At 37.8% G+C, this 17708-nt stretch overlaps 1 protein-coding gene across 2 annotated transcripts in view; it reads right to left on the bottom strand.

Annotated features, from left to right (window-relative positions):
* LOC111267938 (potassium voltage-gated channel protein Shaw) overlaps positions 1-16434 on the bottom strand; it is a 25024-nt gene extending 8590 nt beyond the window's left edge. The window contains exons 1-2 of one of the 2 annotated variants that reach the window (XM_022846555.2): positions 14465-16434; positions 3882-5034 (exon numbers count right to left, since the gene is read on the bottom strand). In XM_022846555.2, coding sequence (XP_022702290.1) covers positions 3882-5034; positions 14465-14764 — 1453 coding nt within the window. In that variant the 5' untranslated portion in view covers positions 14765-16434. Of the gene's footprint in view, positions 1-357; positions 5035-14464 lie in introns of those variants that run through there. The other variant, XM_022846554.2, reaches the window with a different exon arrangement.
* Between the last annotated feature and the right edge of the window lie 1274 nt (positions 16435-17708).

The following is a 17708-nucleotide window of genomic DNA, read 5'->3' as shown; positions in this document are numbered from 1 at the left end:
TAAAAGCACAAACACGGATATATCTGTGTTTGTATGTGAATGTGTGTCCAAGAGTTAGCTACGTTATGCATATGTTTTACGTAGTGCTCTTGATATATCGTATGTAGACGCACCCGAATCGTGTGAAGTACTATTTAAAATTGTTGTTGAAAGTAATATCGTATAGCGTAGTTATACATGTATGCGTCGGCTATACAAGCACCCAAAGTATTTTAAATCATCTTAATAAGAACCGCTCATTCATTCTATTCGGCCATATATAGCGGTACTCCGATATTTTCCTTTAGATCGTAGGTGCACGATGCGACATCTCGAAAAAGGCAATATATTACCACTATGACAGAAGTAACGAGTACATTATATGTGTACTCGAATATTTATTTAAAAGCTTTAAGGTCATGGGCTTCTACCGATAAATAAAGCACATTCTATTTAAAAGTGTTATGATTTTGTTGAACAATGAATGTAATTGAGAAATGAGTGCCGCTCTGCTGCCTTTTGAGAGAATATTCAGTTAGTTAATCTTGATTTTCGACATATTATATATTCTGCTTGTGCCTGCGGAATAAACATCATTGCACATCCAGTTGACTTCAGATAAGCACGGATCGCGAGAAAATTGTTGGAAAACTCTAAGAATATTAGACTACATTTAGCTTGCCTTAGCACTCTGTTTTAAACTAGAAACGTGTGCTAACAAGATAATAGTTAAGATTCACAGTAGCCTACACTGTTGATCATTAACCAATAAAGACTACACCAATGTACAAAGATATGATTCTAGGAAATGTGGTATATAAAAGGGAAGCCAAGCTTCATTTTGAAGCAAGAATTAAACGAAACTTCGTCGGACAAAAAATGTTACCATTATGTTTTCCTGCTTCATTGCTAGCTGAACTCTAGTAAAGCTTTGAAATAATGACTTATTTTTATCAGCTCATCCTTTGACTAACTACATTTAATACATTGATAACCCTCAGTCTCTATATTTTGAATTAATTCTCTGTTTGGTATAGGAATTAGGCCCACTTTAGTAGGTACTACATAGTAAAGTAAAATGATAAACATAAAAATCGAATAAAAATATTACTACTTTGCAATGGCATCCTGTTGTTAATGTTTCATCATCTTGCCACAAGACCTGCATCAAGACATATGTAAATGTATATCAAAATTTAATACAAATTAGTGCGTTATATAGTCCCTAAGCTACTATGCATCATTTAATGGTTCTAAAAGCATTCATAGTTGCTGAGCACATGGTTAGTCGTATTTTAAATCTAGGTGTGTAGGCAAAATGCTGAGTGAAAACAGAAAACCTTTAGCACAATGTGTCTTCCCTGACTTCAGAAACATTATTTTACCCATATGCCTATTTAAAATTCGTTTTTTTTGTCGGCTTCGTCGTTTAATGCAGGACATGCGGACTGGTGTACCGGTAGCATGGCTGTGATATGAGATTGCCTAATACAGCCGAGGTAACTGTAGATGGCTTACATGTAATACGTGAAAGTCAGTCCGGTGGTCGCTGCCATACGATATACCCAATATTCGTAATAATAATACTAGCTTTAGTGTGCTACTCGATGCTTGCTAGATCCTTAGCTCCAGCTATATTAGACTTTATAGGTTAGACGGTTTTTCGTTCAGTTATTCATTTGTGTGTTTGTAATAAAGCTTCACATGTCGATGTTAGCGATACATTATGTCAGTATCAAGCAACGCTGCGTCGTTTTGTCTCCGATGTATTTTTACGTATGATTTATTTTACGTGTGTATGTATGTGCTTGTTTGTCTCAGTAATTGCATAGTGTCTGTGAAATACAGAGTTAGTCAAAAGGGATGCATTTATATAAATGAACGGAGTGTCTTCAATGACTAGACGCAATAATCTTCATGATCATGTACTGCTTGCAGATCGATTAATAAACGTAGACAGCCCAGCAATAGTTGTATGTGCCGATAAGTGAACCCGGCGACAAGACGTTTAGTGCTCAGGATTTAGAGGCACAAAGTATTTCCTCCAATTAAAATGTAATCCTGAGTGTTTAAGGTACCTATATTTGCGATTTTTTTCCCTTTCATCTCTTTAGTTATTTATACTAGCTATTCGTTGCTGTTCTTATCCCTGATTAAGTGTTCAGTTTGTTGGTACAGCATATCATCATGCCAGATCAAACAACCTGAATGATGTAAAACAAACGTACACCATCGGTAAGTTACACAAGGTCCACTCAACTCTCGAGTCGTAAAAAACGTCAAGCAGCTTCAACAAGTTTGCTTGTTTTCACATATACCTAAAAACAGGGGCAGCTGGTGCGTATAGGCCAGGTTATATTAAAAAATGTCAACCCGGGGCAGATTAGTTTGTCCGAAACGAACGCAATGTCATAGTTATTTTTATGTTACAAATACTCAAATGTACGAATGTGGACTTGGCGTAAGTGAGGCTGAGAAAAAATGCTTAACGGTTTTTAGCACCCAGCCTAGCTAGCCCAATAATTCAACTCTATTGCTCCGTCATTTCTTGTATTGTTTATATTTAGTATTTATCGCCTAAATTTTAAAGTGTCGTATAGTTCATGCTATATAGTTTGTATACTTGCTTATATAGTTTAATACCAAACTATGCAGCACAATTAGTAAGTGGGTGGCATAGTTTGCTACGATTTATTTGTATCATAGACCTTTTTCTACCCTCATTGCTATCATTTAGCTGCCGCCGATTCACTAAGTTGTAGACAGACATTAGCTATACAGATTTTTGAAAATAGTAACTGGCATTTCCATTAATTAATATTTTATTTCATAATTATACTGCAGTTGACCGAATGCCTCGATATGATTATGCTTGCTCAGTGTTAGCAAGCATGAATGATAAAGTGAATGTCACAACATATTTGATCAAGATCCTATTAAGACTTGTTTCAAAAAAGGCTACGTCTGTAGAGTCCAGGTGAATACAGAGCCTTATTGATATTGTGACAAATCACTCAAAACAATGATGCACATGGGGTCTTTTTTTATTCTTGTATCTTTGCTTTTCTGGCCCGCCATGTAGTTTGTAAAGAAATCAAATCATAACCCCGTGATTTTAATCACGAAAACCACTTCCCAGAACATTGCGCCACAGGTTAGAAGCACCATGTAAGTATCAGCTAGCCCCAATACCGGCAGTGAATTAAAATTGATGGCATATATATAAACTATATCACCTTTGTTTTAGAAACACTTGCTAGTTGGCTGAAAACTATCATGAAGCCCTGGTTTGCGATAGTTTGTGATGGAAGTAGAGAGTAAGGCGTCTCAAAATCCAAAATGCCTATCGCATCGTATAAAACAAGTTTTACTCTATTATTTTAGCTTCAAATTAATGTTTCTGTTATTGCATCGTATGTATTATTGTTTCAACCTACTAACAGCAGGGGGCTAACAATACATATAATTCTAGCTGTTGACGTGGTTGACGACGCAGCAATGATTACAAAGGTGCATATTCGGAAAAAAAATTAGATTGAACAATACTGTGCACAGTTATACACCTGTTCATATAACTGCTATACAGTTTCGCATCCGCGTTTAGGATTGTGAGTGCATTGGGAGAGAAGATATTTTTTTTATTGCTGCCGTTGCTGCTGTTGCTTCAATACTGGGCGTTGGCGCCATGCAACGTGGAAGGGCGATCCGCGACCGGATGGACGAACGCCCTTAGGCCGTCACACGGATATGATAAAAACTTTTCTGTTAGTTTTGCTTAAAAAAGGGTGATTTTTGTTAAAGATCCAATAATGGTTCAGCGGCTCCTTTTCGTCTTTGTTTGATAGTGTTTAAACGGCGGTTGGCGGCGGTTATTCCCGCCACTGTCGACTGACCCTCATTACCTGTTATGCCACTAGCCGGTTGATTAGGTTCTCCTATGAAGCGCCTACGTGTTTTAGGAAGCTTTTCCCGGGCCTGCGTGTGACTGTAGAACATGGTGAAATTACTAACGATAACGGGAACAGGCAAGCCAATTGTGAGCACGCCAGCAAGGGCGCATAATGCACCAACTAACATGCCCACGTATGTTTTGGGCACCATGTCTCCGTAGCCAACTGTGGTCATGGTGACGATAGCCCACCAGAGGCCCTCGGGAATGCTGGTGAAGTCGTTTTTTGGGTTGACGCCAAGACGCTCCGCGTAGTAGACGAGCGAGGCGAAGATAACGATGCCGAGGACGAGGAAGAAGACAAGAAGCGCGAGTTCCTTGGCCGACGCCTTGAATGTGTGGATGAGAATCTTAAGCCCTCGAGAGTGTCGGGTTAGCTTAAAAAGTCGCAGAATACGAATAATTGAGAAGAAGTCTAGGATGTCAGCGTTCTCTAGGTCAGCAGCTAGGTACTGTAATAACATGTCGCTATAAAAGGACATTGTGGCTATAAAGTCAATGATGTTGATCGGGTCTCGGGCGAAGTCCAGCTTGCGCGGATTAACGGCAAATCGCACAACAATCTCGAAAGTGAACCAAGCGTTACACACAGATTCGATATAAAAGAAAGCGGCATGTGCATCTGTTTTAACCTTGTCTAATATCCAAGTATTAGAATAGTAGTTCTTTCCTTTCTTTCCATCGCTCTTCCAACCGTTTGGTGGAGAATAACGATTTTGATTAATGGTGTACTCGCTCAGGTTAATTGGTGTTTGATAGTAATTGACCTGCTCGATAGTTTTGTTAATGATTACAGGTACACGCATGTTGGGATGAGTCTTTAGGCAGAATGACACGATGCTAACACAGATAAAAAAAACCGACATGACCGCAATAAACTTAGCGTAGTGCGATGAATAGGGCTCGTCCATAAGCAGCCAGATTTTTGGTTTTACGGTTTGCCAGAAAGACATGCTGTTGTTAAAGTAGGCTTCTTCATAACCAAACTTTTTCGCGAGGTCTTGATCGGAAGGTTTCTCGTTCTCTATATCCAAAGTGTCCAAGATAGCGAGAGTCGCCTGCGTGTCTCGATACACCGTATAAGTCATCCAACAGCATGGTTCAACCTGCGATCGGAAAGATACAAAGAATTATTTGTTACTTGGCCATCCATTATTAAATGTTTGCCGCCTTCACTCCAGTCTACATATCGACTGTATTCCGGTTGAGTCTTAATCTAAAGAGGACTATCGCGAGAGCACATTATAGCGGTGAATTGAAGGGGAATTAATTGCGAGTAGTTAGCGATATGAACTAAATATTTTGAGTTACAGCGGTTACCTAAGCCGTTAGGCATTGCTTTAGACGGCTTACTGCCAACACGCAACGAAGTGTGTCTACGCCCAATTTGAACCTAAACCACCTCGAATCGCTAAGTTTAATAGGCAAACACGTTACCATTTCACTATCACGGGAACTTTATGCTATAGAACTCATTATGCCACCAATGGTGGCAAGAAAGGCGTAGGTAGGTCTTTTTAGAAGCAAGTTCCTAACGTGCTTTTAATAAGACATTATAATCATTCAAAATTGCCGGGCAAGAATAGGAATCCAAATCAAGGCCAGTAATATGACAAACGCTAATAATAATAAGCGAGCGCCTTACGTTCTATTTTTTATACTCCTCTAATATGTGATCGAAACCTATTTATATAGAGATGGCAATCTTGCCCCTATAGCAAAATGATTGAACATGTCATTGGAAAAATCGTTGAAATTTAAGTGCAATGGCCTGATCTTTTTCTGTTATGTTCTTTGTTATCTCCCTTCTTTTGTTATCTAAAGTATTCTGAGAGCTTTGCGATATCCAACGATAGTCAGTCGTCACATAGTGGAACAGAACTACCGGTAAAGAGAACAGAACTTACTAGTAACTAAGTCAACCATTAATTTGAAAACAAAATAAGTAGCCTTTTGGTTTCCTTGAAGCTTGACCAGCTTGAAGCTTAGATGAGCTTTTTGGAAGCTAACAATAAAATTAGTGTACCGTTAGGTTACGAATTTAAAGAAACGGTTTCTGTGTTCTGGCTCGTAAGTTATTACGAGTTACACTATAAATTCGCTTCTTACTATGCACTGCCTTGAGTTCCAAGCGGTTGTTTTTGGTCCGTACTATTCTTAAAACATTTGCTATGCATCTAGAATCTATAAGGTCAATTCCAATAGGAGAAAAGATTCGATGAATGAATAATAGAGAAACCTAAAAATCATTCTACCCCTAAAGTTATTTTTTAAATTACCACTACTTGGTTGTGAAGCATTCGTAAGGACAAGCCAACTGGGGCGCGTGCTGGAAACTGAAGTAGACACCTACACTAAGTATAATATAAATAATAACTAAACTATGATAAAGTTCTAAAAGCAGCAAATGAGAAGAAACGAAAAATATAAATTCAGTTTTCGTCAATAATGCGAAAGACGGGCGCTAAAGGATTTCTATTCATAAATTGCTAAAAAGGACTATTCGTGAGGTTCACAAAACGTATAAGAGAAAGGGCTCACATACAACAATGCTTTTTTTGTTATAAACTACTGCATCAGTTAAAAACATAAGGTTAACTCTAATAATGCGCTGATGGTACCACCCTTGAACTAAAAAGCTTAATTTTTTCGAATAACGTTAAGTATGCGCATCTTTATATTCAGATAGTAAGGTAATGTATATTTCTTGCTTTATTAGCAGCGTTTTATATAACGCCCAAAGTAAATAGCGTTAGTTTTTGAATTACACAAAAACAAGATCTTTAATTTAAGGACTAATTATGGGGTAACTGAGTTTACTATTTTGGTTTTAATTTCAATGGTAGTATAACGCAGAAAGTATAAGGTGTCGTTGGGAGTTCAGGCTTCCTTTATTAATTTCCGTGATATAGGTGCAAATATTTAAGTTCAGCAGTAGCATATTTAAGTTGACAATTCAGGCTTTTTGTCTATTTCTTCAAAGAAAGGTTAATCCATGCAATTGTTCGCTCAATAAAATAATATTAAGATTATATCTATATACATACGTACATACATACATCACATATGGTGTATCAAAAAATTCAGAGATTCATGGTGTAACAAATAGCAGTACTTCTCTACCAAACACATATCTACATATCTGAGGTAAAGCAAAGCTCTACCATAATTAAAACGGTTCTAGACCTACCACTGGTTACACTTAAACTTTGGATTTCACAAACTTTTTTGATATCTTAGTATTTGTTTTGGCCATGAAGTACTATCGTGCTGATAGCGTATGTGCAACGACTATGTGCCATATTTTGAAAAAACAAAAAGTTATTGACAATGCTGTGGACGGACAAAACTAATATTATTATATATTGTAAAATACGCTAGCCAACGCACATTTAGCGAGCGTAGTTATCGCAAAAAAAAGGCACGCTTCTAATTCATTTCACCAGAAATGTAAACAAGCACATTTTATAACATTATAATACAGAAACAATAACATTTTACACAAAATAATTCGTATTCATTTGTATTGTTGGTTAATGGATGGCATTCATTTTAATAATACAGCATGAAACACATTTACAATGAGTGTTAACGCTATTATTCACCTCTATATAAAAGCCACGCCGTTCAATACGAGCGATCTCACGCGCGTTCATAATTGTTCTATTGCACACTGATCATTATTGCGAACGACTAGAAAGGAGTATATCTGCTGAATTAAGCCTATTCCGGAGTCTATAGATAGACGCCGTTCTTCAGACAGTGCCGGTATGTCCCGGTGGGTGGAGTGTTTTTCTACCAAAATTTGAGGGGTACAATTTGCATTCGAACTGGAGCATGGACACATCGTTTCATGCTGAGAGCAAGTCGTGTGGTAAAACGTCTAACAGCGGTACGAGACGTATTTTTTAGAAGAATACGTACCAGAAAATATTTAGCTTTTTAGGTAAAGGCACTAAATCGTATTTACTTTGGGGCAACAAGATCGTTATTAACTGGTCGCATAGGAAGCAGCTTTCGAATTTACTGCCTTCACGCCGTTGTTAGTGTTTCCATAAGTTTATTTAAAACTAAAAACTATTTACATCTCGAAAAAAAACAAAGTATACTTTTTATTATAAAATGATGTGTGTTATTATTACACAGGGTAGCTTACCCAAACTCAGGCTAGGAAAAGTTGTTTCTAGGACACTATCTAAATAAAAATAAATATTTTAACAAAGTGTTTTGTATGTATTAAGGTGTCATTTCTGGTCGTCACATTCAATCTAACCTTTATGTACCGCGATGACAACAAAGTCGAGCGGAATATAATTTTAGCCGATATTTGGTTAATTGTCCTGTTTTATAAATAGTTATATAAATAAATATAATTTCCTTAGCTGAATTTAATGAAAAATTAGCTGAATTACCCTGTATATATTGAGCACTGGAAACAGTATAACTGTTAAGAGTGTAGACGAAATTATGCATACCTGCATTTATATGTGATTGGGATAGCATTGTTGTGCAACAATGTATGGAAGAAGCTATTTTGAAAATCCAAATAAACTTTATCCAAACATACAAACCAAGGGTCCAATCGGACTTTTTCAATTTTTCTTTTCAATTTAAAAAGAAATTCAACTTCAAACCGATAGGTTTGAAGGCACTATCACCAATCAAAAATCAACAGTACATTAAGACTTTATGTAGCTTTGTCAAACGCAGCTATCGCACGGGTCATAATTTTCAATTATTTACATACTTTTCTATCATTTTTACAGGTAAGATATATCTAAAGCGTAGGAAATCTCACACAAAGGCCCTGCTCCACATTAGACAGAATACCACTAAAGAGTTCGGGCTCATCTACTTTGACCCCGAATTGATGGTTATAGGGTGGTACTTCAAAGCTATGGCTTCCCTACCTCTTAAAGCTCACGTAATTATCAGGACATTATAGGGTAAGAAACTCTGTCAAATCTTTTCGAAAAATAGAATGATTTATTTTCACTACAAGACAGTTGCTGCTGCGCACGTGTGGTACATATTGAGTTGACAAGTATATAAATTGCAGCCATAATTGAAAACATATTTATATTTTGAAATAATATTACCAAGTATGCGCCGTTTTAATCGATTATCATCTGCCATTTTTCTGGTAATGCCATCATTCCATCGCCATAAAGCTTCTCAGGTTTCTTTGTGAAATAAGATACGATACGCGATTTTTGCATCCCTCCATTGACACTAAATTAACACCATTAAGAGAATTCTGCGGAGACGGAAACAGACGATAGCTATACGGAGGATGCATTAAAATGTTCCATACAAGTTCCCGCAATATTTTCCAGATAGCTGAAGATGTATGTGATCTGGCATTCTCATAACGGGAGACGACTTTTCCTGTTCACAAGTTCCGGTCGATTTTTTTAATTGACTTATATTTCATTAGCTGTTGACGGCAGGGGTCTTAGTCGATCGCTTTGCCAGGCAACAACAACTTACGAGATACGCTTTTTTTTTCAGTACTATTAAATACACAACATCACTTTCTTTTCCATCGCTGTGGGCTTTGTCACATATTGAAAAACATTTTTTTAATTTGCAAATTTCCATATTAAGTGATTCAATTTTCATCACCTTTGATCAGCTGCTTTAAAACGGATCCGATCTCGTTGCATTTCTGTAAAATTTCGCAGATCAAACTATGATAGACTAAATTACTTTGCGTCAATTTGTATTGTGCCCAAGCATCGAGCGGTTTTTTGCAGCCAGCTTTCTTCAAATGGTTTAACACTGTTTGGTAACGGATATTTAGTTTCTTGCTACTCACATTTCGGTGTTGCTTAACTTTATAATAGTTTTACCATTCGTTTCCTTAATTTGTCCCCCAATACAAGGAGTATATTTTGCACCGACATTTTTAAAACCAATGCGATAGAACCGTCTCCAGGCCATTTCATTCGATAAAGTATCTTGTAAGAATTTTTTCATGGCCCTAGCCATCTATGGCTTTTTTGGTAAAAGTTGTAAAATTTAGCGAAATACTGCAGAATTTTCACTAATGTTTAACAAGCACCGTTCTAGGTCTGAGTTTGTACTGTACTGTTTGTACTGTATACTGAACATTTTCAACCAGATGTTGCATATAAGTTTCCGAATTTATCACGTTAGATACAGAAAGGCTTCGTGCATAGGTTCCAGAAGCTTGTTACATTTTTGCAGCACAATTTACACAGATGCAACTTAAGCACTGAAATCTCCCTTAATATAGAAGCACTAATGCTTGCGGTCTCTGATGATGAGTGATTTTCACCCTGAAGCTTTATTCCACCTACGATTTCGTTCATTGCGCATATATCGATAATTGATCTTCTTACATATCCCAAGGAAGTAAATATCGAAATATCATTGACTAGCCAGCAACTCTGCAAGCCTGTCTTGATAGACCGTCGTGCGGCTCGGTTTCGTCTGGTCAACGCTGAACGTTGAAATGGCCGGTAATCACAAAAGGAGAGGAAAATTGACAGATTAACACTTCCAGTCAATTGAAGAGTTTTCCGCTAGCACATGCGTTGATTCCGAATCAGCCGGCCAAACACAGGCCGCTATGAAACTTAGTTGACGCAAGATAAAGACGTTACTCCCAATTAGGTACGGCGTGAGGTCGTCTATCTTATGATTGCAGAAAAGGAAGATCTTTCTGTTAGGACGCACTGACCAGTTATTCTTCAATGCAGGGCAATGCGCAGAATAGAAACGCGGTAAGTTATAAAGGCCAGTTGACCAAGTCTCCATTAGTACGAAATTGTTTATTGCGTCTGGGCCTTCTCACAATTCCACTGTATAAATTTAGCATTTCCTCAAGCTATGTGATCGTCTCGCTAACAAATAGTTTTTAGTTTATCGGATATGGTAGTACCTCTAGATGCACCGCATTCTACACTACTACTGCGTACGAGTCTTTTTTGCACCGTACCGAAAGCGCCCATGTATTAAAAGCATGGACGCCATATTTCGAGACATACAAAAAGTTGCGTTTATGTTAATACTTTAGCGATCAAGCTTTGAAAGAAGAGTTCCATCTCATTTCTCAATGACTTGAGGAATATATAGTGAAAATGTCACTGTATTTATGCTCAACGCTCAGTCCTCTATTCCTTATTGCGCTTTCCAACATCTTCTATAACTTAAACAACGTCTGGTCAAAGCAACTTCGGACAATCAAGGAACTTTTCACTATTCGATTCATGCTCTGAAATTTAAAAAAGAGTTATAGTGCAAATACTCTAGTCTAACAGCAGTGGTTTTGATACCTCGGCTTTCCTCCGATATCTGCGTAACTCGAACATCAAGGTTTACATCTGGTTAAAGACAGCGATTTCTAATGGTTTCTCAATTTCTGGAACAGTGCACTGGTAATATGTTTTCTTACCACAATAGAAAACACGTGGTGGTCTAATTGACGTCGTGCGTAGACACACTTGAAAGTTTCGAATTGGGAATTAGCCTCCAGTAGTTTGGTACAAGACGCCTTAGTCACTGAACGTAAATTTAAGATGCCCATCTTGGACCAGGCGCTTCAGCGTGGAACGCGCAGTTTAACTAATGCTCCACTTACAATGGCAATTAATATAACCTCTTATATTTATCAAATACGTCCAATCAATAATGGATTTGACAATGACATAGTACTGCATACGGAATAGCGTAAAGCAAGTCTAAGACGAAACCATTGTCCTTAAGTTTATAGATTCTAATAAAACAGCTTCGCACATTCTTCGCAAAACGAACGTCTACAAATATTGATTTAGGACACTGGTAGGCGAAAGGAATAACTACTGTCGCACTATAATGTATGTCTACAGTAGGAAAATGAATCCCTCTGCATGAGTCTTTTTGCACACTGCAGCAGCGTGTAAAAAAGTCCTGTGGAAGTATCTCTAACATATGTAAAATTAGACAACGTTGTTGACTTATGACTTTTTTTACAAGTCAAAAATATGGCAGCAACTACCACTATGTGGAATGTTAAAGGAACAAAAGGCTAAGGAGCATGATAGTTCCTACCGGATATAGAATCAACCCTATCATCTTGAATCGCCCTTGACTATTTATTCAAAAGCATATTGTCGGTTTATACTGAAAGCATGATAACCCGTTGCGTTAATAAAGTTTATAGACTCTATAATTTGTATCGAACTCGATGCTTTGGGGATTCTGGCTTATTGGTCTGCAAGAGGTCAGCACAATCTATTAGAATGTTTAACCTTATCTAAGTGTCTAACCAAGGAAGTCTGATGCATTGAAACTGGAAGAGAAAACGAATCTTTTCCACTGTCTAACCCTCCCGCATAATAGCATATAATCTGCTAAAAAAACACTACAATTGATCATACAAAGAAGGAGTTACGCATTCGTTTACAGTAAGCTGTCAAAGAAAGATGCTTCCTGATGACGCTCATTTTAGCCCTGCAATGCAGAAAAGGTTAAAACAGTCGAATACTGTGCCTGTAGGTTCTTAGACAATTTTTTACTTTTCTTAGACGCTTTGCTTTAACGAGGCTTGTATACACAAGCTTGCATATAAATCACAAATTTCCTGATTTTCCTAAACCGAAGCTTTAAGGGGTAGACGAGCTCAGACATCGGCCCGGGCGACACACTACACGCGGTGGCCAGTTGACCGGATAAATTACTGTTGCAGAAGCATGGCAGACATAAGTGTGGCTAGCCAAGGCTACTGTTTCACCGGTTAAGGCGCTCAATTATACGCAAACCACTCGCAAATAAAATTTCTCAGTTCTGGAAAAAGAGTTAATCCAGCTGTTCACTGACAATTCCTTTCATTGAGACGATTAGCTGATATCGAACGACAAAACACTCACGGATACACTACATGAAGTAATACCCCGTTAACGATTTTCCGATAGTCATCGCAGGCGATTTGTTAGCCGAATCTTAGATAAATATTAATCTTTTTATTATAATTATTATGATTAATAATAATAATATAATATAATTATATTATATATTATATTATTATATAAAGACAAATATCAATAAATACTAAAAATTAAATAAAGTAAAAATTCTCTCGTTGGAGAAAATTTAATGAAACTTTTTCCAACGAGAGGATTTTCGTGACGAGAGAAAAAATATTGTGCACAATCAAGGGTTAGGCTGTTCAACCCCCCTTTTATGGCGGTCATGATGCGTAACGTAGGTCGTAATAACCTTACGGCAGTGACTTGTCGTCGGTTCTCTTCGGTGACTGACGGTCGGGTTCTGTCTACCTTCAAGATATGTATACTCATTTCGTTGAATTTTATTTATTATCATCTGTTTTGAATCGCTGAAATAATGTAACTGTATCGGGCTGAGAGATTATGTGTTGAAATTAGAATTTCCGCTTTTCTTTATATAAAATCGTTGCCTTCTTACACCAGTAAATGTTTTATCGTCAGATGGAGACACCGATTTTTGCTATTAGCATGAAAACCGTGGAGAGTGGCCTAGATATGGTAGAGAGTGTACCATAGCGACCTAACCTTTTTATCCAAATTTCTAATAACCTAGTTACTTACCAGGGATATTGCATCGCTGCTAAGTATGGTCCTCCCATTTTATTACAGCTGAGAACATTGGATATAGTTAAAAATGGAGTTACTGAAGTGGATATTACAGAAGCGTAATGTTTCCCGTGATATGATAGCTCTTAGGACCACACGGGAAGTGCACAAAGAAGCCGACATTAGAAAGTATCACAAATATATGTACGTACAGTATATACATTCGAGCATTTGAGAAGTGGTATGAGCGTCTAGTTGGGTGAAATTGCGGGAATTGAGCACAATAACAATCCGTTCGTATAGTATGAAATATATATGCCATTTTCATAATATTTTTTGTCGTGAATACTATTGACAAGCAAAATTCATGAAAATTGCATATAATTGGTCTTATTCACGATACATTTTGTTTAGTGATTAATGGCATTGTTTTTACTATAAATTATTGAAATCGACCTTTGGAAATAAAAAATGGTACCCGTTAACTTCTTTCGAAGACAGTTCCGTAGGATTGCTACTAACGAAGTCAGCTTCGTATCAAACGTCTCGGTTTTCAACTATAACAGTATTTTGGAAATAGAGAAATTTTTTTTTGGGATACCGTTCAGTCTCACAGCTTTTTTTGACGTGTATTTATATGACTACGTCAATATAATTTATGAGAACGCCAGGCACGAGACCTGAGAAATGCGGGACAATAACTCAGATTTAAAATTATTACAAACTGTAAATAAATATATCAATATCATGTCCTATCCTTCATACCTAACAAAGAAGGGAGTAACTTATGAGTGACCCCACTTATAACATTAAAGTAACCCGAGTTTTGCACTTGGCCTTTGGTCTACTCCAACAACCTTGATGCTCTATATTTGGAAAAAAATTACCAGCAAAATGTAACCTGCTCAAAAAAACTTACTGTCAAAAAAAGCGTGTGAATTAAACCAAGGTTGAAACACACAGCGGGCTATCTACTGACCTGATTTGGATCAAGACCCCAGTATTCGAGTTCATCTTCGAACAGTGGACCGCAGACGTTTGTGGGGTAATGTAGCTTCCCGGTACGGTAGTAGTTCAGAATTTGTGCAAATACTCCCGGATGTCGATCAAAAAAGAATTCATTAAGTAATGGATCATAGTTGGCGAGTGCCTCTGTGAGACGCGATAGGCGCGTGGCAGGAATCTTCTTTAAAGTTTGTTTATAAGTCTCGAATCGAATACCACCAACGTTAAGAACAACGCGGTTTTCCGCGTCAACGAGTCCACGGGCCGCATGCATCGCGCAGATTTGACAATAACACAAACGCGCCCTTCCAAATCTACATGCGTACGATTAGCTGTACTGGCTGGTTTTAGATTGGTTGATGTTAGGGTTTAGAAATAATGAAGGCTATGCCACTTTTATACAAACGTACGTAAATCGGAAGCAAAACGTACGCCAAAAGATGTCAGCTGCTTTTGGCACAGCCCAATTGTGTAAGGCTGCCCGAGGAACCCATTGACCGGCCAACGGCCGACGCACGGATTAAAATTCAGTCACGTCAAATATTCAGTAGGCGCGTTAGGTTACCCGTATAGCTCGTCTCTAGTCAAATTTGATGATGCTTTCATGAATACCATTTTTAATCTAGTTATCATCACAATAACACGCCGTATTATTAGTGTTATTCTGGCGGTGGATAGATATCGTTTTCTGCATGCGATGATTATCATAACCTGGAGTCGAAGCAGGTACATCACAAGATTTCACATTATCACAACCTCGAAATGTGTTAATTAAATGAATAAATATAGCAGTATTAGCAGCTGTTGAATACTTTGCTATTGTCGCTATCTTTGTTTCAGTAGTCATAATTTTTAGGATGGTCGCGGTAGTACTGGAGTTGTGTGTTTAAAGATTGATACAGCGGTACATTTATCCAAGTTACCAAGCGGTGGCAGATCGTACGACGACGGGAGTCACCGTTGAGATTGTGCTACTTTTGCTAAGAATCTTCTTTTCCAAGCTCTGTGTTTCGTCCTTTTTAGCTCTTCCAACAGTGCAATAGGAAAGCAAGATGTTTAAGTTGGCTTTATTTACTTTTTTCGGACAGGCTCTGAATATGGAGATACCTGAGCCATCAATGTTTATTTAATTTGTGAGTGACAAAAAAAGCAGATAGGAAGTGTTGAACACGGTAGTAATCAACTTTAGGTCAGTACTTTTTCACATAACGAAGCGGATTTTAGCACGTCCAGTTATTCGCAAAGCAACTGTGGGCCGTACATTTGGCATTGTAAACATGTCTCTTACACCACATTTTTGACTTTCACAAGCTCCAGTCCTAAAACTACTTGCGAGCTTCAAGTAACTGATTCGATGTACCGCCTCGTGTCCCTCAGCTGCGTTTACTTCGACGTAGGGCACAATATACGTGAAGGAATATTATTGCGTTGAAATAGATCCGTTCGTCTGGCAGAGCACTTATTACTTCGTTAAGAATTCACTTTGTTGTCAACGTCACCCAGAGCCCTATAAAGCAAAGGTTTCTTTACTCAGGAGTGCGTACCTGTTGACGGTTACGTAGTGCTGCGACAAAGCAATCTATTCGTATTATTTACACCACGCGTTGCGCCATACCACTAGATCCCTGTTACGCTCTTGATGTGGGGTTTGGCGCAGATTTCTTGTGATATGCCCATGCAATAGTTATTGTTAAAACGACAGGTCTGTTTTTCTATTGCTTCACCTCCTTTTTTACTGTCTTTTTAACTAAGGCAAGGACCAAAACGAGGAAAAGAATAAGGCCTGCACTGAGGTATTCAGCAGACCTTTAAGCCAGCCATTGATGCCTGGCTGCTTTCTTGGAGTGTGCACGCATGCGCGACCTGGTATCACTCACACAACCGTTGAGGTTTCGCCAACTAGCTAGCTACCCTTCTGCCAACATTTTGCTGAGGGCCTCTCTCCTTTTCTACCCGCTCAAGCGATACGCCAACAACTCTGCCTCGGCGCGACTTATAGTTCTTACTCCCTTTCCCTTCCCTCCTCACTCATTTTCCACAAACTCCTGCGGACGCCTGGTTTCTATGTGTACCATAACAACTTAGCCGCCTTACAGTAATTCCAGTCGTCCATTTGTGTAATGCCGATGCCTGTCATCAACAACGACTCGCATTGAACTGGATCTTAATTATATAAAAGCCGTATTCTACAATTTACCAATCTTTTTGTTTAACGATAACTATATTACCGATGGTTCAAAGAAGCGTGTAACTGTGTTGCTTTCGTATACGTTACGTGATCTTGAAACAATCGTGTCTCAAGAAGGTACCATCATATTATTTAAAAAACAGGGTAAATAATGGATGATACTCTAGGTGCTTGTTGACAAAATCCATAATTGTATAGTATTACTTAGTATTAGCTCTCTTTTTTATCTCCTTCTTCAACTTCTACCTCTCTCCGTAATTCTCTCTCTCTCTATACCTATACATAGAATTTCTTTGGAAAGCAGACAAGTAAATTGTTAAAAGACATTTTTTGCCATTCAGATAATTTGAAATAAATTATACAGGTAAATTTTTCAATATTCATTATTATTGCGTTTAATTCTACTTCACCTTCCGAGTTTTACGTTTGGTATTTAAGCCATTAAACAATGCTTCGTACGACTGGCTTTCCACGCGAAGCAATTTGTGTCTGCGCTCAGATTAAGCCTAGGCAGCATTCGGTATCCCTAAGTTTAGTGGAGAAATCTACTATTACGTTTAGCTATGAAAAGAGCTACTGAGTGCAATCATAACCCATGTTCAACAATGGTTACACTCACTAATATTTATAGCCAACCATTAGCCAAAACTATCAAAAAACTGAAATTAGCTTTAAAAAGATATTAATTTGGGAGCCAGTATGAAGTTGGTTAAAACAAGATCTATTGAGTTGAACTGACTTGAGGTACAAGTCCTTCCTATAGAGAAAAATATGTCTCTAGATCTCAAAATCTGTAGCAATTGTAGCTGATATGACTGTATCAGTATATGAACTAAAGGTCACTGAAAAATGATGCTTTTGGCGCAAGACTCATCTTAAAACACCTAAGTGAGTAATTACGTATTTTGAGTTCGTACAGTATATTTAAAAGTTTAATCATATGAAGTTGCTCGCTGCGTTAGTTTAAGCTAACTTGTAGGTTCATGTATGCAGCACGCCGTAGTTATTGTATAAATTTAATATCATATAG

The sequence above is a fragment of the Varroa jacobsoni genome, unplaced genomic scaffold, assembly GCF_002532875.2.
Source record: "Varroa jacobsoni isolate VJ856 unplaced genomic scaffold, vjacob_1.0 scaffold_1243, whole genome shotgun sequence".
Classification (NCBI taxonomy): Eukaryota; Metazoa; Arthropoda; class Arachnida; order Mesostigmata; family Varroidae; genus Varroa; species Varroa jacobsoni.
The sequence above is the reverse complement of the archived record's forward strand: the minus strand, read 5'-3'. Positions and strand labels throughout refer to the sequence as shown.